The sequence below is a fragment of the Carcharodon carcharias genome, chromosome 18, assembly GCF_017639515.1.
Source record: "Carcharodon carcharias isolate sCarCar2 chromosome 18, sCarCar2.pri, whole genome shotgun sequence".
Lineage (NCBI taxonomy): Eukaryota > Metazoa > Chordata > Chondrichthyes > Lamniformes > Lamnidae > Carcharodon > Carcharodon carcharias.
In genome coordinates, this window is record NC_054484.1 from 43,800,097 (window position 1) to 43,827,833 (window position 27,737).

Consider the following 27,737-nt stretch of genomic DNA (forward strand, 5'->3'; position numbering starts at 1 on the left):
TGCAAGGGAGAGGTCTGTGGAGTCAATGACTGCCTCCTGGGGAATAAACTGAGGGTGGGCGAGGTGGAGCGAATGGTGAGCATGACAGGGGGCAGAGGGAGCTGGATGGTTGGAAAGGTGAGGATGCATTGATAGCAGTAGAAGGGATGGCGAGGGTGGTTGGTGGGGACTCGGAGGCAGACCTAGAGCCTGGGGGTGGGTATGAGGAGGTCGGGGAGGTCTATGCCAATGGAGGTAGAATTCTCAGGAAGGTGGGGAACGTGCATATTTGCCTGGCCATCCTGGAATGAAAAGGGTGCGGGATAGTAGGTGATGGTGGGGAGGTGGTAGCTGATGGGAGTTCAATAGATGAGGGAAAGGACATGTGTGACTGGGGTGGGGGGGGGAAAGGACGGGGACACTAAACAAAAACTTCTATGATCATCGTTGTTGAATTCGAAACTAAGTGGAGCCTCGTGTTGGACGGGCACAGGTGCTGCATGGGAGTGCCATCAAGTGGGTGGGTGGGTGGAGATGCAGGTCAGGTCATAGGGACAACTGAAAGAGAACCCCAAAAGGGAACATTGAAAATGCTTGGACTGTAAGATGAGCGTGATGGATGAAGGCTCCGCATGTGTGCATGATGCTCCAAAAGGCCTTGCCACACACACACATTTCTCCCTCCAGAACCACTTGTGGTCCAGCTAAGTGCAGCTGAACTCCTAGTTGGGTGGGTGGGTGGGTTGGGGGGGGGGGGATGCAGTGATAGGACTCATGAAGCCTGTCAATGAAGCTTAAAGACAACATGACACATTATTTAGTGAAAGTGAATATATTTTCAGATTATAACGTGACAAAATGTGTTCACCTGTGCAACCAATTGTGATCAGAATTTCTTAACTTTTCTAGGTCTACAACTTCTTCTAGGTGCTGCCCTGACATCTGCAGCAGAGGTGGGAACAGCCTGTGCAATGGTTGGCCCTGTTGCCTCTTATGACTTCGGCGTACGTCCTCTGGAGAGCTGAGGCCTTCAGGGCCCTGACTTGCTTTGGCTGTCCTTCTGTGGGCCAGTGCTCCTTCTGCGGTGACAGAGGACAAGGTTCAGGGATCACAGGCTAAGGGGAATCAGAGGGAGAGGACAGTCTCAGATTCCTGAATGGACCCAGGGGTTGTTCAGCTGCTGCTTCTCCTCCCTTCGGATGCCCGAGGGCACCAGCCTGACACCTTGAGGGGAAGAAACACCTGGATGGACGTTGTGGTGCCCCATTTCCCTCTCATTTTGCCACTGCAGGAACTCACCAGCAGCTACCAGAATGGAGTGCAGGTCTGCATGCACCTCCACGTTCTTCTAGACCAGGATCTCCATGGTGACCACAATCCTTCCCATGTAGACCTCCATACACGCACATGTGGGTACCACTTCAAAGAGCAGGTGGACACACTCCTCTAGCTCAAGTGCCACTCTGTTGAGGGCTTCCAACAGCTCTGCATGATGTTCCCTCGCCTTCTGCTGAGTCTTCACAATGAGTTGGACGGCCGAAACCAGAGGCTCGCCATCTGACTTGGACCTCACAAATACCTCTATCCCAGCAGTCCTCAGAGCGCCAGGGAGCTTGGCTGAACCTGACTGTGGACATGTGTCCGTGCAGTGACCACCAGATTGTGAACCAGAGTCTGCTTTAGATCTACATCCCACTGAGGTGTGTGCTCTGCATTGGTGGAGAATGTGGGTAAGTGCTGTGATGGATCTTCCAGGCTGCTTATTTCTAGCTCTTCAATGCAGGAGGTGTCCTCTTAGCTGAAGGTGAGGGCTTGGTTGCAGCTGAGGGACTGGCTAGCTTAGGGCGTCAGTCGCTTGGCAGAGCTCCCTGTGAACCAAAGTAGAAATGATTAGTGCATGGCAGCAGAGTAACAAGCAGGAGAGAGAGCACTCACAGATGCGTTGAGAGACGGATGATGCAGTGCAGGATCGTCATGTGGGTGTTAGCCGCTGATCTCTCTGTCACCACAGGCACGGTCCACATCCTCACCTGTCAGTGTGATGGCATGCTCCTCAAAGTGAGTGAGGGGCCTAATGTGGGCCACTCCACCCCCGGTCTAGGATTTCTCGGTGCTGTTGTGAGCCAGCTTCTCCTGTATGAAAACAGATAGAGAGTGTGGGCAGGATGCATGACACTGCATGGAATGTTTGTGGAGTGAGCGGAGCTCCAGAGGATATGAGCCTGATGGAGATGCGAGGCTATGTGTGAGAGAGTTAGTGAAGTTGTCCCTTGAGGCGGTGAGATCCCTGAGGATATGTGATGGGTTTGTAAGTATGAGAGTTCAAAGTGATGAGGTGGTTGACTTACCCTGGTGGAACGGATGAGAGCATTCGTCCTCTGCCTGCACTGGATGGCTGACCTCCTATGTGCTCCGGTGACGCTAACCGCTGCTGCCACCACCTCAGAGGCCAGATTGGTGACACTAGTAACTCCTGCGGCCAGAGCGGAGTAGAGGACATCGCGGTGGCCTTCCACTGTGTCCAGCAGGCACCACAAAGAGGCATCACTAAATTGGGAGGCTAGCGTTTTCTTTGCCATCACCTAAAGCAGTCTTTGTCTGTGGACATGAAGTAGGCATGCGCACTGGTGCACTTTAAATATGGCGCCCAAAGCGAAGAAGTGCTGAGGTCACAGCAGGGAGGGCAAAAATGAGTCCACCCACCAGCAATCTGGAGTGTTTCCCATGAATGCATTATTAATGAGTTGGAGTGTACCGTGAGTGGGACAGTATGGCACAAACATCCGCCATTGCAGCTGGCCAGTAAAACAGCTTTTCACCCACTCACTACCTCACTTTGTACAAATCTGAGATGATTCCACCCAGTGACTCCAGCTGGAGCTCAAGGTTCTGTAGCTGGTGACACTTCCTGCACAGGTGGTCGCCTAGGTCACTGGTATCGTCCATGACTTCCCACATATTACAGGACACGCATTCCACATGACTGAGCTGTCTCACCTAATTCAATTGCTCGACCTCTCTTTGCACCATTTTACATTCTTGTGTGAAAAATTAGTCAATTTACTCATTTAGTATCTCTGCTGATCTTTGGTTCTCATAAAATTTCCTTTTCTTTCTCTAATTGACCTCACCTTTTTTTTTACGTTTTAGTGTTTATAAAACCCACTACCGTTTCCAGGAGCTCTTTAGGATAGTGTCTGAGGCCCAACTATCTTCAGACTTGGGCTGATAAATGGCAAGTAACATTTGAGCCACACAACTGTCAGGTAATGAAGGTTTCTAACAAGAGAGAATCCAAACATCTTCCCTTGATGTTTTAACAGCATTCCCCCACCATTGATATCCTAGGGATTACCACTGATCAGAAACTTAACTAGACCAGCAATATAAATACTATGACTACAAGGGCAGGTCAGAGGCTGGGAATTTTGCAGTGAATAACTCACCAGTTGACTTCCCAAAGCCTTTCCACAATCTAAAAGCAACAAGCTTGATGAGTATAACTCCAACAACACTCGAAGTACGACATCATCCGGGACAAAGCAGCCACTTGATCAGCATCCCATCCACCATCTTAAAACATTCACACCCACCACCATCAGTGCACTGGCATTGCATACCATCTACAAGATGCACTGCAGCAACACATCAAGGTTCTTTCGACAGCACTTTCCAAACCCACAACCTCTACTACCAAAAAGAACAAGGACAGCAGATTCATGGGAATACTACCACCTATAAGTTTCCTCTAAGTCACACACCATCCTGACTTGGAAATATATCACAATTACTTCATTGTTGTTGGTTCAAAATCCTGCAACTCCCACTCTAGCAACATTGTGGGTGTACTTACAATACCTGCAGCGGTTCAAGGAGGTGGCTCAACATCGCCATGTCAAGAGCAATTAGGAATTGACAATAAATGCTGGCCTTGGCAGCAATGCTCACGTGCCATGAACGAATAAACAAACAAGTCCTGACATGGTGAAGATAGTCAATTATTGGTAACAGGTTTTCAATTTTTATAGAACACAGTTCATACTGTGCATTAATTATGTTGGCAAAATACCCAAAGTGTCAATTGTTCCAAATTCAGCTTACATCAGTACTTAAATTTATAACAAATATTCACAATGATTATGATCATGGATTTTTGCACAAGTGCTGACATATTGGTGGGTTATCTCCTGTATTGAACAAAAAAGAATGTATGGACAGAAGCTACAAGTAGTCACAGCACAAATTCATGAAATACAACATTGCTACTTTCATGTTGAGCTTTGCATGAAGTAAACCAATATTTTTTCAATATAAAAGCATATCTAATATCTTTAGTGTTTATAAAACCCACTACCGTTTCCAGGAGCTCCTCAGGATAGTGTCTGAGGCTCAACCATCTTCAGACTTGGGCTGATAAATGGTAAGTAACATTTGAGCCACACAAGTGTCAGGTAATGAAGGTTTCTAACAAGAGAGAATCCAAATATCTTCCCTTGATGTTTTAACAGCATTCCCCCACCATTGATATCCTAGGGATTACTGAGAATATGCAAAACATCTAGACACAATCGAAACCCAAGTTAACTATTTCCAATGAAAAGGACATCCAAAATGGCAAACAAAATCTGTCCAAAAATCTGTACACATGAACTCTGTCCTTGTTCACTCTTTAGAACTAAACCATTTAGTCTATATTGCTTCTCCCTATCCCTTCTGCCAAAGTGCATCACTTCACACTTCTCTGTATTAAATTCCATTTGCCACTTGTCTACCCACTTTGCTGCAGTTGATTGAATTCATCCTTACAGTTTGCCACACCTCCAAGTTTTGTATCATCTGCAAATTTTGAAATGCTATTCTATATTCCAATATCCTACCCAATATATATATATTATATCTATCTCTCTCAAAAAAGCACTGGTCCTAGTGCTCAACCTTCAGGAACACCACTGTCTATTATCCTCCAGTCTGAAATCCAACTATTTACCATCACACGCTGTTTTCTGTCCCAAAACCAAATTTTTATCCAAGCTGACATTGATCCTTCTATTCCATGAGCCTTAATTTTGTGAATCAGCCGTTTATGTAGTACTTTGTCAAATGCTTTCTTAAAATCTCTTTTGATAACATTCACGCTTTCCCTTCATCAACCTTTTCTATTACCTCATCAAAAAGTTAGATTAGATTAGTCTGATGATCTGCCTTTTACAAATCCATGTTGGCTTTCCTTAATTATATTTCTAAGAAGCTGTTGATTTTTTTCATGATTATTGTTTTAAAACCTTACCCACAACTGCCATCCAGTCAATGGTACTCCATTCACTCCATGAAGTTTCTGCTGCATCCTTTTTTGTGTCCTCAGTTTCATCTTCCTCCATACGCCACTGCCACTCGCCACATTCTGACAAAGGGTGATACTTTACGCGCAGTTCTACAAGGGCGCACAACATACACCAGTTTTTCCATAGTCTTCTGCTCAGCATCTGTGCACTTCATGATTTTGTTATTATTATTCATTCACGGGAAATGGGCTTCCCTGGGCCAGCATTTATTGCCCACCCCTAGATGCCCTTGAGAAGGTGCTGGTGAGATGCCTTCTTGAACTGCTGCACTCCCTGTGGTGTAGTTCACCCACAGTGCTGTTAGGAAGGAAGTTCCAAACTTTGACCCAGTGACAGTGAAGGAACGGCAATATATATCCAAGCCAGGATGGTGAGTGACTTGGAGGGGAACTTCCAGGTGGTGGTGTTCCCATTTATCTGCTGCCCTTGTCCTTCTAGATGGTGGTAGTCGTGGGTTTGGAAGGTGCTGCCTAAGGAGCCTTGGTGAATTCCTGCAGTGCAGGATGTGGTGCCAATCAAGCGGGCTACTTTGTCCTGGATGGTGTCAAGCGTCAAGTGTTGTGGGAGCTGCATTCATCCAGGCGAGTGGGGAGTATTTCATCACACTCCTGACTTGTTCCTTGTAGATGGTAGACAGGCTTTGGGGAGTCAAGAGGTGAGTTACTCGTCGCAGGATTCCTAACCTCTGGCCTGCTCTTACAGCCACAGTATTTATATGGCTAATCCAGTTTAGTTTCTGGTCAATGGTAACCCCCGGGATGTTGATAGTTGGGAATTCAGTGATGGTAAGGCCATTGAACGTCAAGGGGCGATGGTTAGATTCTCTTGTGTTGGAAATGGTAATTGCCTGGCACTTGTTTGGTGCGACTGTTACTTGCCACTTGTCAGCCTAAGCCTGGATATTGTCCAGGTCTTGCTGTATTTGGACATGGACTGCTTCGGTATCTGAGGAGACGTGAATGATGCTGAACATTGTGCAATCATCAGCAAACATCGATCAGTGAACAACCCCACTTCTGACCTTATGATGGAAGGAAGGTCATTGATGAAGCAGCTGAAGATGGATGGACCCATGACACTACGCTGAGGAACTCCTGCCGTCATGTCCTGGAGCTGAGATGACTGACCTCCAAAAACAACAGCCATTTTTCTTTGTGCTGGGTATGACTCCAAGCAGTGGACAGTTATCCCCCTGGTTCCTATTGACTCCAGTTTTGCTAGGTCTCCTTGATGCCACACTTGGTCAAATGCAGCCTTGATGTCAAGGGCAGCCACCCTCACTTCCCCTCGGGAGTTCAGCTCTTTTGTCCATGTTTGAACCAAGGCTGTAATGAGGTCAGGACCTGAGTGGCCAGGGTGGAACCCAACCCGGGCGTCAGTAATCAAGTTATTGCTAAGCAAGTCTTGCTTGATAGTACTGTTGATGACCCCTTCCATTACTTTACTGATGATGGAGAGTAGACTGATGAAGCGGTAATTGGCCGGGTTGGATTTGTCCTGCTTTTTGCATACAGGACATACATGGGTAATTTTCCACATGGCTGGGTAACTGCCAGTGTTGTAGCTGTGCTGGAACAGTTTGGCTAGGGGAACGGCAAGTTCTGGAGCACAGGTCTTCAGTACTATTGCTGGAATATTGTCAGGCCCCACAGTCTTTGCACTATCCATTGCCTTCAGCCATTTCTTGCTATCACATGGAGTGAATCGAATTGACTGAAGACTGGCATCTGTAATGCTGGGGACCTCTGGAGGAGGCTGAGATAGATCATCCACTCGGCACCTCTGGCTGAAGATTGTAGCAAATGTTTCAGCCTTATCTTTTGCACTGATGTGCTAGGCTCCCCCATCATTGAGGATGGGGATATTTGTGGAGCCTCCTCCTCCAGTGAGTTGTTTAATTGAACACCGCCATTCACAACTGGATGTGGCAGGACTGCAGAGCTTAGATCTGATTCATTGATTGTGGGATCGCTTAGCTCTGCCTATCACTTGCTGCTTATGCTGTTTTGGCACAAAGTAGTCCTGTGTAATAGCTTCACCAGGTTGACACTTCATTTTAGGTGTGCCTGGTGCTGCTCCTGGCATGCCTCCCCTGCACTATTTATTGAACCAGGGTTGATCCCTTGGCTTGATGGTAATGGTCGAGTGATGGATGTGCCGAGCCATGAGGTTACAGGTTGTGTTCAAGTACAAATCTGCTGCTGCTGCTGATGACCCACAGCGCCTCATGGATGCCCATTCTTGAGTTGCTAGATCTGTTTGAAATCTATCCCATTTAGCACGGTGGTAGTGTCACACAACACGATGGAGCGTATCCTCAATGTGAAGGCGGGACTTTGTCTCCACAACAGCTGTGCGGTGGTCACTCCTACCGATACTGTCATAGACAGATGCATCTGCGGCAGGCAGGCAGGTTGGTGAGGATGAGCTCAAGTATGCTTTTCCCTCTTGTTGGTTTCCTCAGCACCTGCCGCAGACCCAGTCTAGCAGCTACGTCTTTTAGGACTCGGCCAGCTCGGTCAGTAGTGATGCTACCAAGTCACTCTTAGTGATAGACATTGAAGTCCGCCACCCAGAGTACATTCTGCACCCTTGCCACCCTCAGTGCTTCCTCCAAGTGGTGTTCAACATGGGGGAGCACTGATTCTCAGCTGAGGGAGAGCGGTACGTGGTGATCAGCAGGGGGTTTCCACCCATGTTTGACCAGATGCCATGAGTTTTCATGGGGTCCAGAGTCGATGTCGAGGACTCCCAGGGCAACTCCCTCCTGAGTGTATATCACTATGCCGCCATATCTGCTGGGTCTGTCCCGCTGGTGGGACGGGACATTGTATGATTCTGTGAGGATGACTATGTCAGGCTGTTGCTTGACTAGTCTGTGAGACAGCTCTCTCAATTTTGGCGCTATCCTCCAAATGTTAGTAAGGAGGGCTTTGCAGGGTTGACAGGGCTGAGTTTGCCATTGTCTTTTCTGGTGAAAGAATGGCTTCCTCTGTGGAACTTGAATCGTGGCAGTTCTTAATGATGGCTCTGCAAACTCGAGATGCCAACATTCTTCCCACCTTCAATATGATGAGAGATACTGGGTAGGAGTGCCTGCTCTGCTCCAAACTACTCTCAAAGTGATGTGCTGACGTCTCATGAGAGGGACAAAGGCAATAGGGAGATGAAAGTACAAACACAAGTTATACATCTCACAAGTTATCCCTGTACTCCACTGCACTCCCACATTCAGTGCCAAATGTGCTGCCTCCCAAGAACCTAGGAAATAAGAGGAGTAGACCATACCATCACCACCACCCACCCTAAGCATGCCCCACTGATAAATATGATCATCGGCTTTAACTCCACTTTCCCACCTGCTCCCCACATCTCAATTCCCTGATGGGCCAAAAATCTGTCTGTCTATATCGGCCTCAAATATGTTTAAAGATAGAGCATCCACAACCCTCTGGGACAGAGAATTCCAAAGATTCACAACCTCTGAGTGAAGAAATTTCTCCTCATCTGAGTCCTAAATGATCGGCACCTTATCTTGAGGCAGTGCCCCCCTTTTCTAGATTTCCCAGCCAGGAGAAACAACTTAATAGTGTCTATCCTGTCAAACTCCTTCAGAATCTCATTTGCTTCAACGAGATCACCTCTTATTCTTCTAAACTCCAGGGAATATAGGCCCGATTTATTCAGCCCCTCATTACAGAACAACTCTCTCATCCCAGGAACCAATCTAGTGAAGCTTCACTGCACCACCTTCGATGCAAGTATATTGTTCTTTAAATATGGAGACCAAAACTGCACACACAACTCCGGGTGTGATCTCACCATGAAACCATCATTGATTGTTGTAAAAACCCATCTGGTTCACTAATGTCCTTTAGGGGAGGAAATCTGGCATCCTTACCTGGTCTGGCCTACATGTGACTCCAGGTCCACAATAATGTGGTCGATTCTTAAGTGCCCTCTGTACAAGGGCAATTAGGGATGGACATCAAATGCTGGCCTTGCCAGCGATGTCCACATCCCAGGTAAGAATTAATTTTTAAAAAATTTATGTAATAGGCTTTTGCAATTATATGCAGCCAACTACAAGATCCTCGCTATGTCTCTGGTAATACCCAGAAAGAAACGAAAGATATCAAAAATTGAGGATGGTAATGGCTTTCTCAGCGACTGCACGTTAAGCAGGCCTTTTTGGACACTGGAGATGCCTGTGACCACCTTATGTGACAATCTTAGTCTTTGGAAGCAGTTGCTCTTCAAAGAGATCAAGGAAGCTGAGGCTTTCTGTTAGGTGGGTAGTATTGCCTGCAACCTCAACTCCTTCTCTATTGACAACTGCCGCTCCATCCACAACATGCCCTTGCTTCTGACGGTGCTGATTATCTTCTGTACCTGAAGACCAATCAAAAGCAACCACGGCATGATGCATCATAATTAACACCTCTAACTGTACAAATAAGTCTCTCACAAGTACTCTCACCAAACCGGTTTCCATCAGAGACCGAAAAGCAGTTGCCATAACTTAACCTTAATCAGATCTGGCATCCTGACCTTTAACCATTTCAATAAACTGCTGATCAATCTTGCCCGGGTTTTGCTGCCAAGTTTCCCAAACCTATGCAGCAGGCACTAAATTAAAATTGTCAAAATCATATGATAGGCAGCTCATTTAAACATGCTAATATCAAACTAGCCCCTCTAAAGAGGAATACCAAGATTAAAATGGCAACAGCTGCGGGGTGGGGGTTAATGTCACCTTCCGTGATTTGACAGTTTTGCTCCCCCAACCCTCGTCCTCTCCCCATCATGGGGCAGTTAATATAAAGCCTGTTAAGCCTACCATCCTTTCTCCACAGATGCTGCCTAACCAGCTGCATATTTCCAGAATTTTCTGTTCTTATTATAGGAATAGAGTATCTTTTTAAATACTTATGTTACCCCACATACTGAATCTGAAATTGATTCCATTTGCAAGTAGGAATTTCTGAACTCTGCTACTTGTGAATCACTTAGCCCATCTCATGCACTGAACACATTGTAGAATAAGCAGTTTGATTGGAGTAGCCTGTTACACAGAACTCTGAATTAAGTAATTGTCTGTCATTTTCAATGAAATTGTGACCATTGAACATGTTTTCCTTGATTGCCTCTATATCAAATTTCAAACTACTCATTTGTCATAAACCTTGCCATTGATCAATATTTCTGATGGTGAAGGAACAAAATTAAGTTTTTGTCTGAATACAGAGCATTTGGGTAAATTATGTACAATTTTTTGATAGTAAGACGTCAATATGGTGAAGTTGATCTGATCTTTCATTAACATCTATTATATTTTCTATAGAAAAGGACAGGATTCAAGGTCACAGAATCATTCAAAACATTCAAAGACATCCTTAAGGGCTAAGACAAAATCTGCATTGGCTAAAGCCTGAACGCAAATTGTATGTTGAAGTGCTAGCCTGACAATGATAAAAAGTGAATAAAAAGGGAGAAAATATAAAAGAAGGAATTCCACAATGCTAAGTTTTTATTCAAAAAAAATCCTCAAATAATTATTCAATTTGAATAAAATTGCTTCATCTCAATCATGTGCAAATAAGTGAGAAACATATTGCATCAAAGAATCTGTGAATGCTGCAAATTTATTCTGAAAGCTGCAAAGGGTTTTCAATTTTAAAACAGCTGGAACGCATGTAACAAACTAGACAAAGCAATGCCAGAATGATATTGAAATTGAAAACCAAATGCAGATGATAATTTCAACTATCAAACCATCAGCTGATAAAATTTGTATGCTGGAAGAGAAATGAGCTGTTTCGCTTTGTACTGTACCATGTGTGCAAGTTGAATGTAAACCACAATACCAGCAAGGGAAATGGGGTAAAAGGAAACAAATACCCTACTCCCATCTGCAGCTGATCCAAATTGAATCACATCATCACTTTCCAACATAACCCTAGTCACATGAGTATAATACCGCCAGACCAGACTCATTTGAATAATATTTACGTATGAAACAATCTGCAAGTAAACACACTTACCATAATGAGATGATGATGCTGTATATGATCCATGACTGCACAGCAAACATTCCAGATTCAATGGAGAAGAAAGCAATAGTCAATATCTGGGAAGATGCAAGTATCCATTGTTACAAACCTTCTTGCAAACAGGTCAAGATAAATAATTTTTTTTAAAAGGATACATTCGTAGTGCTCCTGTGCGGCACCCAATGGCCAAGATTTTTTGCACTGGATCAAAAGCTAAGGCAGTCGGTTGACAGGGGAAGCCATGACGCACCGTCTGCAAAATAAGGGATGGGAACAAAGGAAACATTAAAAACTGACCTTCTGGGTATCTTTCACAAAGTAAAATAGCATGTATTAAAAAATTGGCTGCCCTAACCTGCATTTAAATCTTTGCATTTCTACACATTTAAAAACCCATTCTTGTGGCATGAAACATAATTGGTGAGATTTGAACTCATTCAAAACCAGAGTTAAGATCAGGCCCATTTAAATTTGTCAAATTTCAAAAAGTAAACATATTACTACCTAGTATTTACAGCACAGAAACTGGCTATTTGCATGACTGGTCCATGCCCATGTTTATGTGCCAAATGAGCCTCCTCCTTCTTCATCTAACCCCAGCAACATATTTCTCATGTATATATATGACTTCCTCTAAAATGCATTAAGGCTAGCTGCCTCAACTACTGCTAATGGTAACGAGTTCCACATTCTAACCACTCTTTGGAAAAGATGTTCCTTTTGAATTACAAATTGGATTTATTAATGGTTTTCTTATATTTATGGTTCCTTCTGGTTTCTCTAAGCCTATCCGAGCAAAACCTTACAGAATATTAAATACCTCAATTAGGTCTTTTTCTTTTTCAGGGAAAAAAAAACCTCAGTCTGTTCAATCTTTCCTAATAGATATAGCCCCTCAGTTATGGTATCACCCCTCTAAAAACTTTTTTGCAGTCCAGAGCCTTTATATTCTTTTTATAATATGGTGACCAGGACTGTTTGCAGTACTCCCCCGTGGTCTATCAAAGGTTCTATGAAAGTTGAACATAACTTTTCTGCTTTTTGATTTTATACCTCTAGAAATGAAATCCAATGCTTTATTTTTTTTTAAGATGACCGTACCAACCTGCATTATTATCTTTTAATGATTTGTTTATTTGTACCACTAAGATCCCTCTGCTCCTCTAAAGTGCTTTGAAATGTCCAGCTGTCTGGTGATCATGAAAAGTGCTATATAAATGCAAGTCTTTCTTTCTAATCCATTTAAACATTTATTTTCCTCCTTACTCTTCCAACCATAATCTACCACCTCATACTTACCAATATTGAAGCTCAATTGTCAATTACACACACACTACACAACTTTATTGAAGTATTTTTGTATTTTGTTGCAGTCCTCTGTATTAGATAGTCCCCACTTTGGTGTCATCTGCAAATTTTGAAATTGTGTTTCCAATTCCCAAGTCCAAATCATTTATGTAAATAGTGAACAATTATCTCGGCACAAATCCTTTTGGAAGGCCACTTCACATTTTTTGCCAGTTTGAGTAAATATCCTTAACCCCTATCGTATTTTGTTTTGTAGCCGGCTTCCTATCCATTCTGCTACTTGTCCCCTGATTCCGACTTTAGTCATGAATCTAATATCGCAAGCCTTTTGAACATCCAAACATATGCCCAATACATTACCCTTTTCTAACCTGTTAAACTAATGTTCACATTCCTCATTTTCAATATAACTGTTACTCAATAATGTAGTAAAGATTCTCAGGTTTAAACAGGGAACTTCTTTGCATATAATTGATTTAGAATAATGCATTTCTATCTGCATGAGTCACGTGGTATTCTTGAATATTATTGCTGTTTTACCAAGTAGCTTCTTTTAACTTCCGAAAGCGCAATATTTGCAAGTTGTACAGTCAAAATGTGCATTTTTTCTGTTCGTTTTTCATTTACAACATCAGATATACATTGTGTTCTTGTGCTCAAGTGCTTTCATACCCTGTATTCTTTACTACTGCAGAGCAGTCAGCTCAGGTTGACCATCAGGATTTTTTAAAACAATGGCAAGTGCCAGGCACAGTATTTTTGATACTTGTGATGCAAAGAAAAGAATAGTGACACATGAGCACTCTTAACAGTTTGGGTCTGTATTGCAGGTCAAATCAAACTGTTTCCTACAAGACACTGCTTTTATACAAGTCCAATCAAAAAAGCATAAATTATCAAAACAGAAAAAGTGCACACCGAATGGGGAAACAAAACTGAGTGTTTTCAACTACATTTGTTTTCCAACACATATTGACAGCCAAGGCAACGAGCATTATAGTATCAGTGATCCAATACGTTAACCATATTGCAAAACATTCCTATGATAGTCATAAACAATTAAATCCACATTTATACAGAGGGCAAAAGCCATTGGAATCCACAACAATCCTCAATGTAAAAACCTGTTTCTAACTTCTAAAAATTAATTTAGACATTTATAGTAAGAATTGATTTTTATGTGTCTCAAGGCTTCAACACATATCAAATTAATTACATAAAAGCAATGCAATTTTCAAATATTTTCATACTTATTTAACGATTTGGGACTATGTGCGAATTGGGGGAGGGGTGGGGAAAGAGATGGGAGGAAGGGTGAATGGAGGACTGTAATTATTCCGTATATAAGAGACACTCTTCCATCTTTGAAATTTTTCCCAATTTGCAGTAACTTGTCATGATATATTTTAGGTCCATTATCTAACAGGAAGCCGCATCTTTATTTTACAAGAAAGTATGAAAAAAAGCTTTAATGTTTTCTCATACAACAGGGACTCAGGTTTGAGGTCCCTGTTTAAATGTAAGCTAATAAATCAGAGAAAACATGATCCAGTTTTTAAAATACTGAGAGGATTGAATCATAAAATGTAAGAGCACAAACACAAGTCATTTAGCTTAACATGCACTGTGATCCTAGATCTAAACCAAAGAACATAAGTATGATGAAAGCACCTCACTGTTACGAATATGGGAATGATGATGGGGATGGCTTCCCTCTCACCCCACCTCTCGAAAGAACAAGCAGTGTGTTTTAAAAGAAATGTTTTAACCACTGACTGCTGTAATGATCACGAACAGATAACTGAGAGGTTTTCTCATAAGTTTTAAAAGAAAAATGAATGTTTATTATTCAATACTCGAATATATACGCAACTACACCCACTCTCACACTCATACAGATGTGCACACACTCAGGAAAAGATTGTGGTTAGAGAAGTAGCATGTGTTTAGGCTTTAGGATTTCAAGAGGCTTCTGTTCCACTCGCTTTTCCCCAGGTTGAAATCTTGAAATGATGCAGGCCAGTAATCCTCTTTGACAACAGAAGAAGAGAATCTGGAGGTTTAGGAAGACAGATTCACTGTTGTCTTAAGTTCGCAATAGCAGATTTCTCTTGCTCTACTCCAGTCAAGGCGCAACAGTGAGGCCCTGTAGCAAAGCCCTGGTCCACTTTCTCAGGTAAAGAGGTCAAGGCCAACCAGTGTCTCTGCCTACTGGTGTTTCTTAGTTAGGGTCTTTCTCCTTTGCTGCTCTAGATATTCCTCTGATCTCACCGTCCAAGGGCCCAAACACTCCTTTCAAGTGTTTGGGCCTTTGGACAGTGAGGAGGGGGTAAGTAAAGGGGCAGATGTTGCACCTTCTGCGGTTGCATGGGAAGGTGCCATGGGAGGAGGTGGACACTCCTTTCAAGTAAAGCAGCACTTCACTTGCACTTCCCTCAATTTAGTCTACTGCATTCGCTGCTCCCAATGCAGTCTCCTCTTCATTAGAGAGACCAAACGCAGACTGGGTGACCACTTTGCGGAACACCTTCGGTCTGTCCGCAAGCATGACCCAGACCTCCCTGTTGCTTGCCATTTCAACACTCCATCCTCATCTCATGCCCACATATCTGTCCTTGGCCTGCTGCAATGTTCCAGTTAAGCTCAACACAAACTGGAGGAACAGCACCTCATCTTCCAATTAGGCACTTTACAGCCTTCCAGACTTAATACTGAGTTCAACAATTCCAGATCATGAATTCTCTCCTCCATCCCCATCCCCTTTCCAAACCTCCTTTTTCCAATAATTTATCATTTTTTTACAAATATATTTTTCTTTTCCTCCTATTTTTAAATTTATTTCGATCTATTGTTTCAGCTTCACATTTTAGCCCATTTCGATCCCTTCCCCCACCCCCACTGTGGCCATCTGCCACTTGCTCGTCCTGCTTTCTATCCTTAATGTCCCCATTAGCACATCCTTTAGATAATATCACCACCGTCAACACCCCTTTGTCCTTTTGTCTGTGACATCTTTGGCAGTCTCTTCTTGGCCTCCACCTATCACTGGCCCCCTATTGAGCTCTACCTGTCCCACCCATCCCCCTCTACCAGCTTTTATTTCATCTCATTTGTATATGTCTTAGTTCTGATGAAGGGTCATACAGACTCGAAACGTCAACTGTATCCCTCTCTGCAGATGTTGTCAGACCTGCTGAGTTTTTCCAGGTATTTTTGTTAGTGTTCTAGATTTGCAGCATACGCAGTATTTTGCTTTTATCTTTGCATTTTAATGACTTTGTCAAGACATTTCCAGACATGAAGATTAACTCAGGGTCCTGGCAGCTCCATGTGTATTGGTAGGAAAGAAAAGGTTACCTGACCTCTCAGCTTAATTTTGTTTTACAGGAAAGGGTCCATTTCAGGTTTATACTTCATAACATCACATTTAGCTCAAATGTTAATGTGGCGTGAGAGTGATATCACCAAGGTTTGAGTTTAAAGGAAACTAAGGCGCCCAGCAACACACCCTCATACATTACATAGTAGTGAATATTTGGAACTGGCTCCAGTTACAGCAGTTAATGATGCATCAGTTCACATTTTGAGGGAAAAACAACTGATTGAAAATGTGCTTAAAAGCAAGTACTGGAAAGATGAATGCAGCTAAATTCTTAATTCAAAGCCATAATTCAAATAATCTGATCATCCAACTTTTGCACCAACTTCTTACTTTACTGGATTATTTACATTGCTCATGTCTTCATTAGTGAATACCTGGAGGAAGTAATCTGAATGTTTATTTACATCTCTTAATATACAATATTAAAAAACGTCTAATCAAAACTCTATTCTCCTCAATATCATCTACACATCCATTATTCTAGATAACAAAGACCAGTAACATATTTCTATTAGAGCTTAAAATGTCATGGGCTTTAATAGCTTATCTAATTCAATATCATTTATTGAAAACACAGTGAACAGCATTTAGAATGGTTTCAGTCATAGTACTAGTGACAAGATTAATGTTTATTAAACCAAGGTTATCATAACTATGCTCTGTGTTCAGCAGCTTTCATGACTTGAAAAATATAAAACAAAATTATAAATACTGTGATTTTACATTAATTCATACATCCTATGTCCCTGGATCACTCTTTGGTGTAATATCTGATATCCAGAGATTCTTGCCAACAAAGGATATCCAAAGCAGCTTAAATAGAAGTTTGCCAACATTCTCAGTGAATCATTATGACAGGCAGGCAGATAACATTTTTCATCCTTAAATCAAAATAGCAGCACAGGTGGTTACTACACTGCCATTTAAATTTCTAATGATTAAAGATGGCATAGGATCCTATCAGCTCTTTTTTACCGTTACAAGTTTTACTGGCTGTTGAGGACCCATGAACAGAGCTTTGAGATTCTACTTAATTATACATCTGTGGAGATTTGTTGTTTTTCGCCAATCAACACCAATGCAAGTGCACAAAATAACCATAACTCATACACGTGACAGTTAACATCTTAATAACTACCTTATGAAATGAAATAGAAACATGGATGTGTGAACAAATAGCATTTTCAAAACACTAACCTTTAGATACAGGTAATGGTCATAAACTACAACCTACTTCAACAATTTGAGTGTTAACTGTGGCTCAGTTAAGGTTCTGGGCTCATAATGAATCCACTCCAGGGCTTGAACACAAAAATCAAGGCTGACACTCCAGTGGAGTACTGAGAGAGTGATGCATTGTCAGAGATGCCATATTTTGGATGAGACATTAAATTGAGGATTCATCTGCCTGTTCAGGTGGTTGTAGCTCAGAGGCTGGGAATTCTGTGACAAATAACTCAACTCCTGCCTCCCCAAAGCTTGTCCTTTTCATCTACAAGGCACAAGTCAGAAGTGTCTTGGAATACACTCCACTTGCCTGGATGAGTGCAACTCCAACAACACTCAAGAAGTTTGACACCATCCTGGGCAAAGAAACCCCACTTGATCAGCACTCCATCTACTAACTTAAACATTCACACCCTGCATCACTAATGCACAATGATAGTAGCATGTACCATATACGAGATGCACTGCAGCAACTTGTCAAAGCTCTTTCAATAGCACCTTTCAGATCCTTGATCTCTACCACCTAGAAGAACAAAGTCAACAGGCGCATGAGAACACGACCAAGTTCCCCTCCAAGCCACACATCATCCAGACTTGGAAATATATTGTCGTTCCTTCAATGTCACCAAGTCAAAATCTGGAATTCTCTTCCTTACAGCACTCTAGGTTTACAGACATCACAAGGACTGTGGCAGTTCAAGAAGGCTGCTCACCACACCATCTCAAGGGCAATTAAGGATGAGCAACAAATGGTGGCCTTGCCACCGACACTCAGATCCCATGAAAGAGTGATGACAAAAAAAATCAAAGAGCAGGGGTGTCCTAGTCACTATTCATCCCTCGTAAAAAACATATCTAATCGTTATCGTATTGCTGTTTTGTGGGAGTTTGCTGTGTGCAAATTGCCTGTCGCACTTCCTGCACTACAACAGGGACTGCACTTCGAAAGTACTTTATTGGCTGCAAAGCACTTTTAGACATCCAATGGTTGTGAAAATCGTTATATAAACGCAAGTATAATTTGACATGATGTTTAGAGTTCTGCTTTGAAATGATTCCTCGGTATCTATTGTTTTCCCCAATGTAGTGAATAACGTATAATGTCAGGTATTTTATTTATATCCATAATCTTTCTTTTTGTGAAATAGTCCACCTACAGTGGTCCATGACCAGTCTGACAGAACTAATTTTAATGAAAGGCAGATATTATGCAGCAGACAGCCAAGAGTTTGGGGATCTGCAGCGGGGGGGGGGGGGGGGGGGGGTTGGTTTTAATCAGCCACTTGATATAAATCAAAAAAATTGTATTTCAAACTCTAAGGATGCTTTTCTTAATATTACAGCATACTGCACAAATTCTAATTTACTAGTGAATGAAAAACTCCAATATAGAGAATGTTTAAAGCAAATTAGATAAGTTTTAATTTTCTGACTTTAAAAAAAAGCCAACCAGGTTTTATTGCAGTCGGTGTTCTCATGATAAACAAATATAAGTAAAAGTTTTGTTACAGGTATAAGATTATTACTTTTTGGAACTGTGTCTATACATTTAGGCTAAAAAGAAACGGATCATCTGACCTGTTCTGAAGTCTGCCTGATGCAAGCCTGAGTGGTTTGATTGTCAGAGATTAAAGGGGGCCCAGGTTGTTTTACTGGAAAGAAGGTGCAAGCTATTTATGCTTGGAAACAATGGCAGCAGTCTGCGTGCTAACAGTGGCTAGACTGAGAGTCTCCAAAGTCCCAGAAAAGTGTTTAGAATGTCAGGCTGTGAACAGTTGTGTTTTAATCTGTCCATTTAAGTACCTGGATGAAAGACAGTTGAGTGCTTAAGGATAGCTAATCAGCATCTCTACCTGGATACAAGACCCATGTGATTCATATTGCCATGATAACAGGCTTTGAGATGGTTAGGGTATAGAGGAAGCCATTGTGATATTGGGTTACAGGTTTTCCTAAAATATCACTCTGTATGACAGACAAGTTAGTCTGCTGGGTCCAGAGAGAGAGCAGCAAGAGGTTGAAAGTCTTTATGGTTCACTACCAGAATATGGGTGGAAGCTGATGCTGGGATAGAAAAGATGAAATTCATGAGGAGTTAAAAAGAGGCTGGAAGGTTTGCCTAGTTTGCACAAGAGGAGGATCTCCAGTAATAATCTCACCATGAAGGACAGTTCTGGGGTTAGAAGTTTCCAGGCTGAGAAAGAAAAAGAACAGAAGTAAACCCCAGTGAGCTATGAATCATTTTGAACTAATTTCAGCAAAATTGAATGTCTACTTAAAGGACAGTGTAATGTAAACCTTGAAATCGGTTTTTTCGGTTGCGCTAAAATAAAAAGGAGAATTCTGTTCTATGGTTTAAAGTATAAGCTGTCTACAAAGAAAATGTTGAGCCAACAGAACTTTTTGTCTTTTGTCACAGTAAACAACCTAAAATGTGAAATCTTGTCATGTCATTCTTTCAGCTATTAACTTTTAAAAAGAAAATTTGAACTTCCAGTTATCAGTCTCTATGGGGATCATAACAGCTTGCAATAATATTTGTCAAAACAGTTTGTTTGTTTCAAATGAGACAAATCATGTCAATTTCCATATTAAGGTATTAATGAAACAAGGCTCTAAAAATATCAATTGGAAAGTTTCCTGAAACTATGAACTAAACAAAGGAAGGAAGGATTAGCAACATTCTCCAAGTTTCCTTTCTTTATGAAAGATAAAGGGAAATCAGTTTGAAGTTGGATCACAAAAAAACGTTCAACAGACCATGACCACACCAAATTTCAGATTGGCAACATCACCACAAACTTAGATTTGTTTACATAGAAAAAAACGTACTAAACAGTGTACATATGTTAAAATTGAGCAAAGCTGAAGTACAGTTAATCTTAGACAATTTTACATTTAACTTAATATCAGAAAGAAATGTAGATTTCCTCTCCTGTGAACTAAAATAAAAGCTATGTTCAGGGTTGGTGATTGACGTCCTTCTATCTGCAAGTGATGATGGAAATGCAGCCTCAGAACTTTTGAGGGGTCAGATGAGATCATCTGCTGCACTTCTTTTGATGCCTGAACAAGACAATTCTGGAAAGGCAAAGTCTGCCACACATGAAGTTGTTCCTTGCTGGTGTTGCAGGATGATCTCTGCTGATGCCTTGTTTGCAGGGCTGGCACCTGCTTTGGAGCTTCAGAAATCACATGTTATTGTGGTGGCAAATTCCTGCCCACAGCTGGTGTTGCCATTTGCATCGATTGTCTCCTGGAGTTTCCCACTTGTCGTGATTGATATTGAGGGCTTTCGTGTCTCTTTTGACAGTATCCTTGAATTGGAGCCTTGGATGCCCTGCTGGTCTCTTGGCACAGGCAATTTCCCCTATAGGGTATTCTTGGGGATGTGGCCATCTTCCATCCTGTACACTTGAACAAGCCAGTGAAGCTTTCGCTGCTCAATTAGTGCTGGTTTGCTTGGCATGTTTTATATATATATATATATATATATATATATATAGAAATATATATCAATAGATCTTTCCTTAAGAATTGAATTAATAAAGGGTAACAATTAATAAAGTATTTTTTTTCTTTCCAGAGCTATTTACATATTGCCTATAAAATTTTAAAATGATTTTATATTAATACACCATGGATTCACACACTGAAGTGGCCTTTTAACAACTGGAGACATCGAAACAGCTGCACCTCAGGCCTGCATCATTGGCATTTTCTGATCTGCCAGATAAAGAAATTAATTCTAGAACCAATTTTCTCTGCAAAATGCACTCAAGGAAATTGCATTATATAATGCAGTATTGTTAAATCATTGAATGATGCTGACGTTTTGAATTTAGAATGGCCTTAGCTATTGTGCTTTCATGTGCATGATGCAGGTTTCAGCTGAGATTTATGAAGAGCCAGCACTACGTCACCCAGTCACAGTATGTAGATTATGGCTGTCATTAGTTAATTCAAGGATGTGTTTACCCTCAAGAACAAAGGGAATCATCAAGGGCATGACTACTGCCCTCCAGGTACTCATTCCCCTTAAGGCGCTGGCACTTTTTAGAGGTGGCCAGCTGACCCACCCACAGAATAATGGCCATACCTGGAATGATTTTTGACTAATTTTGATTGCCCCTGAACTATAAATGTTTTTTAAGAATAAGGCTTGTTCAGAGAATGAAGAAGCAATATGTACACTTTACGAACATCAATTGCTATTGACAAAGAATATGGAGGCTAAATCTGACAGTCCGCCAAGTCGGGCAACTGCATTATATAGTTATATTATTCATAAAGAGATAAGAACTAATTGTTTTGTAAATATATAGTCCGGCTACCACATTCTCTGTCGCATTGCAATCATGTGCCAAGTAACATTAGATCAGTTTACCAGCCACGTGGACAGCAGCAAGAAATACACCTTCTAGCATTTTGAGTTTCAAGTGTGATTATTTCAAACTTATTGGGAATCAGAAGGCATAACATGGTGGCAAAAGGATGCCTGCAAGTAAAAAGCCAAATATTTTAAACAAATTTAATGCTGAATTAAATTGAAAAGTCAGCCCGAGGTGTCGGAGGGACAGAGAAAAGCTGAGTGAATCATGCCTAAACAAAATGGCCACCCCAGCAATAAACACACAATTCTAGCCCATGACGAATTGGGAAGCTGATGATGTCGTGGAGGCATTTGAAAAGCTTAAACAAAAATGTCGATTGACATCCAGTAGCTTCCTAAAAGGTACCAGGAGGAAAAGTTTGGCTACATACTTTTGTGGGCAGGAGAGAAAGGGTTAGATTTGTTTAATAGCAGGGAGCTGAGTGAAGATGACAGCAGAAACCTAGCCAAATTTTTCGGAAAAAAATCAGCACAATTGCCAGCCAATCAGCACCCTTTTCTCCTGTGGAATACATTGTTGCGATCATTTGAAATTTGGCATTCTTGAGTTTGTCCTGATGAGTGCAAGACAAAAAGCTTCAGCAACATGTATCTCTTCAACAATATTCAAGTTCTGCACAGAGTACAAATCAAAAAATAATGGGGGCTTGTAAGAAAGGTACTGCAATGATCGTGGGTGAATTTAATCTTTGCTCAAGGTTGGGCAAATCAAATTGGCAAACATAGCCTTAAGGACGAGTTCATAGCATTGTTTTTTGTGGGATGTGGGCTTTGCTGGCTGGGCCAGCATTTATTGCCCATCCCTAGTTGTCCCTGAGAAGGTGGTGGTGAACTGCCTTCTTGAACCACAACCATCTTGCTTTGTGCTAGCTATGACTCCAACCAATGGAGTTTTCCCCTTGATTCCAATGAACTCCAGTTTTGCTCGGGCTCCTTAATGCCACACTCGGTCAAATGCGGCTGTAATGTCAAGGACCGTCACTCTAACCTCACCTCGGGAGTTCAGCTCTTTTGTCCACGTTTGAACCAAGGCTGTAATGAGGTCAGGAGCTGAGTAGCCAGAGCGGAGCCCAAACTGGGCGTCAGTGAGCAGGTTATTGCTTAGCAAGTACCGCTTGATAGCACCGATGACCCCTTCCATCACTTTACTGATGATGGAGAGTAGACTGATGAAGCGGTAATTGGCCGGGTTGGATTTGTCCTGCTTTTTGTGTACAGGACCTACCTGGGCAATTTTCCAAATAGCCGGGTAGGTGCCAGTGTTGTAGCTGTACTGGAACAGTTTGGTTAGGGATGCAGCAAGTTCTGGAGCACAAGTCTTCAGTATTATTGCTGTGATATTGTCAGGGCCCATAGCCTTTGTCTTCATATCCAGTGCCTTCAGCCATTTCTTGATGTCACGTGGAGTGAATTGGACTGGCTGAAGACTGGCATCTGTAATGCTGGGAACCTCTGGAGGAGGCCGAGATGGATCATCCACTCGGCACTTTTTGCTGAAGATTGTAGCAAATGCTTCAGCCTTATCTTTTTGCACTGATATGCTGGGCTCCTCCATCATTGAGGATGGGGGTATTTGTGGAGCCTCCTCCTCCAATGAGTTGTTTAATTGTCCACCACCATTTACAAATGGATGTGGCAGGACTGCAGAGCTTAGATCTGATCCGTTGGTTGTGGGATCACTTAACTGTCTATCGCTTGCTGCTTATGCTGTTTGGCATGCAAGCAGTCCTGTGTTATAGCTTCACCAGGTTGACACCTCATTTTTAGGTATATCTGGTGCTGCTCCTGGCATAAGCTCTTTATTGAACCAGGGTTGATCCTCTGGCTTGATCGTAAAGGTAGAGTGGGGCATATGCCGGGTCATGAGGTTACAGATTGTGTTCAAGTACAATTCTGCTGCTGCTGACGGCCCACAGTGCCTCATGGATGCCCAGTCTCGAGTTGCTAGATCTGTTCGAAATCTATTCCACTTAGCACGGTGGTAGTGTCACACAACACGATGTAGGGTATCCTCAATGTGAAGGTGGGACTTCGTCTCCACAAAGACTGTGTGGTGGTCACTCCTAGCGATACTGTCATGGACAGGTTCATCTGCACTAGGCAGGTTGGTGAGGATGAGGTGAAGTATGTTTTGCCCTCTTGCAGGTTCCCTCACCACCTGCCACAGACTCAGTCTAGCAGCTATGTCCTTTTGGACTCAGCCAGCTCGGGTAGTAGTAGTGCTACCAAGCCACTTGGTGGTAGATATTAAAGCCCCCCCATCCAGACTACGCCCTTGCCACCCTCAGTGCTGCCTCCAAGTGGTGTTCAACGTGGAGGAGCACTGATTCATCAGCTGAGGGAGGGCTGTAAATGGAGTTCAGCAGGAGGTTTCCTTCCCCATATCTGACCTGATACCATTGGATTTCAAGGGGTCCAGAGTCAATGTTGAGGACTCCCAGGGCAACTCCCTCTCGACGGTATACCACTGTGCCATCACTTCTGCTGGACCTGTCCTATTGGTGGGACAGGGCATACCCAGGGATTGTGATGGTGGTGTCTGGGACATTATCTGTAAGGTATGATTCCATGAGGATGACTATGTCAGGCTGTTGCTTGACTAGTCTGTGAGACAGAGGCATTTAAGGGTCAAGCACATTGCTGTGGGTCTGGAGTCACATGAAGGCCAGATTTCTTTCCCTGAAGGACGTCAGTGTACCAGATGGGTTTTTACAACAATCAACAATGGTTTCATGGTCATCGTTAGACTTTTAATTCCAGATTTTTATTGAATTCAAATTTCACCTTCTGCCATGGTGGGATTCGAACTCGGGTGTTACTCTGGGTCTCTGGATTACTAGTCCAGCCACAATACCATTGCCTCCCCTTATTCTGGACAATTTCTTAGAACAATACATTGTGGAAAGAACTAGGGAACTGACTATTTTAAATCCAGTAATGTATAATGGGGGATATTTTGTGGCACAGTGGTAGTGCCCCTGCCACTGAGCTAGAAGCTCCAGGTTTCAGTCCCACTCCAGAACTTGATGGTGGCCAAACAGGTTGATTATCAACCTCTAAATCCTTCCAATATGCCAATAGCAGGTGGTAAGTGCATGAGGATCTCCTAGTTAGCCATGCTTGATGTGGAGTGGCATCCCTCAAGCTATAGCCTCTGGTGACAGGTTAGCAACCCATTCCAGGAAAAACTAGCTATGGGGGCAGACATAACCATGTGCTTCAGAAAATCAATAAGAATTCATAGTGAGACAGGATTAATTCATTACCTCATAATATAGGGTCCTCTAGGAAGAGTGAACATAAAATGATAGCATATCACACTCATTTTGGGGGTGAGTAACGTTGGTCTCAAACTAGTGCCCTAAACGTAAATAAAAGAAAATATAAAGATATGAAGACAGAAGTTGGCTAACGTAGGCTGGGAGAATAGATTAAAAGATAAGACAGTATCTATGCAGTGGCAGCCATTTAAGGGGATATTTCATAATTTCCAACAAATATATATTGCATTGAGAAATGATGCTGAAAGAAGGATCAACCATTTGCAGATAAGGAAGTTAAGGATGGTATCAAATTGAAAAAGGCATACAATGCAGTAAACATTAGTGATAGGCCAGAAGATTAGGAAAATTTTAGAAATCAGCGAAGAATGATGAAAAAAATAATAGCAGAAGAAAATAGATCATGACAGTAAGCTAGCAAGAGATATAAAAACAGGCAAAGAGCTTCTACAAGTATATAAAAAGGAAAAGAGTAGATAAAATAAGTGCAGTCCATTGATGGATGAGACTGGGGAATAAATAATGGGAAACAAGGAAATGTCAGAGACTCATAACAAATATTTTGGGTTGCTGTTCACGGGAGCAGAAACTAAAAACATCCAGGGCCTGAATTTTTCAGGCAGCGGGCAGGCTTGGCAGGAGCCACCATTTTATGTGGGCAGCCCAATGAAGGCCCGTCCAGCATAATACACAAGCTGTAGCACTCAGCTCTACCTGTGTGGGTGGGGGAAGGAGGGAGGGTCAGGGCCAGCGCTCTTTCGGCATGCACACGAAAGAGCACTTCAATCTCTCTGAGGTACAGAGCAGCCTCAGGGAGATTGAATCGATGTTCAAATAATTAAATAAATGGTTGAAAAATTTATTTAAACGTGTCCTCTCATGTGACTGTGTCACATGAGATGGGACATGTTTTTATATTTAGGAATTTAAAAAAATTATTTAATAAAAGCTTTAGGAAACCTCATCCCGCTCATGGATGAGGTTTCCTAAAAAACGCGAAGGCCGCTTGGTTGGATGGGCAGCGTTACCAATGACTTCAGTTACTTTCTTAATGGCCTTAATAGGCCGTTTTCATATCTGGGCTTGCACAGCTGACTCTGGTGCATGTCTGCCGAATGAAATATCGCAGGACTGCGCGACGACGTCGGGATGCATGCCAGATGTCATCGCGCATCATTTTACACGTCGGCGATTCGGGCCCGCCCTCCCCCACGCCAACTGAAAAATCCTGCCCCAGTAGTAGAAAATGAGGGTAAAAGTTAGGAAGGAACTTAAAACAGTTACTATTATTAGGAAAATGTACTAAGAAAACCAATGAACTTCTGACAAATTCCCTGGATCAGATAGCCTGCACCATATAGTCTTAAAAAGAAGTGGCCATAGAGATAGTGGATGCATTGGGTGTAATCTTCAAAAATTCCCTAGATTCTGGAAAGGTGCCAGCAGGTTGGAAAACTGCAAATGTAATGCCCCTATTCAAGGAAGTATGTAAACAAAAAGCAGGAAACTAGGCCAATTAGCCTAATATCTGTCATTGGAAAAAATGCTGCAATCCAGTCAGTAGTATCCAGGAAGTAGCAGAAGAACATTTTGAAAATCACAATACAATCCAGGAAACTGGATTTTGGGAAAGGGAAATTGTGTTTGATAAATTTATTTGAGTTCTTTGAGGAAGTAATGAGCAGACCAGATAAAGGGGAACCAATAGAAGTAATTTCCATGGATTTCCATGAGACATTCCATAAGGTACCACAAAAAAATTATTGCACAACGGCTCATGGTGTTGGGAGTAATATATTAGTATGGATAAAGAATTGGCTAACTGACGCAAAACAGGGAGTCGGGATAAATGGGTCATTTTCAACTTGGCAAACTGTAACTAGTGGGGTGTTACAAGGAATAGTGCTAGGACCTCAGCTATTTGCAATCTATATTAATGGCTTAGATGAAGGGACCGAGAGTATTGTAGCCAAATTTTCTGACAATACAAAAGAAATGCATGCCAGGGAATCAGAGCCTGATGTAAAGGAGCGAGAGCAGAGCAGAGATGCAAAGAAAAGGCAGGAGATTGAAGGCCAGATATAAAGGAGTGGTAGCAGAGATTTAAAAAGCACACAAAGAGATCGTAGGTCAGATATAAAGTATATACAGGGTGACTGCCTAGCAGTCAAAAGGATCATAAAGATCGTGCAGGAATCCCCTCAGTGATCTCACTTGCCAAACCATGTTCAGTTCTGAATACTGGTGAGGGTGATTGTTCATCTGGGGACTGCAGCCATGTACAAATCCCGGGCACAATGGCTGGTTCAGCAGTACAGGGGAGAGGACAAGGATTAAAAAAAGCAATAATGGTAGTGAATTCATTAGTAAAGAGAACTGGCAGGTGTTTCTGCAGCTACAGAAGTGAATCCCGGAGTTTCTGCGGCTACAGATGAACTCAGAATGGTACGTTGCCTCTCTGGTGCCCGAGTCAAGGGTGTTACTGAGCGGTTGCAGAGAACTCTGGAGGTGGGAGGGTGAACAGCTAATGGTCTTGGTCCTTACTGGTAGTAACAACATAAGTGAAGAAAGGGGTGTGGTCATGTAGGCAGAGTTTCAGAAGATAGGAAGGAAGGAAACCAGCAAACAGGACTTCAGAGGCAGTAATCTGTGGATTACTCCTGGTAGCACACAAAATTAACTACGGAAATAGGAAAATAGAGCAGCTGAATGCATGGCTGGAGAGATGTTGCAGGGGACCATTAGAGTCCTTGGACATTAGAACCAGTTCCA

The 27,737-nt window shown here is 42.4% G+C and overlaps 1 protein-coding gene across 1 annotated transcript in view; it reads right to left on the reverse strand.

The window, feature by feature from the left end:
• stxbp5l (syntaxin binding protein 5L) overlaps positions 1-27,737 on the reverse strand; it is a 598,592-nt gene that overhangs the window by 552,824 nt on the left and 18,031 nt on the right. Inside the window, exon 3 of the mRNA XM_041210884.1 lies at positions 11,530-11,627. Coding sequence (XP_041066818.1) covers positions 11,530-11,627 — 98 coding nt within the window. The remainder of the gene's footprint in view (positions 1-11,529; positions 11,628-27,737) is intronic.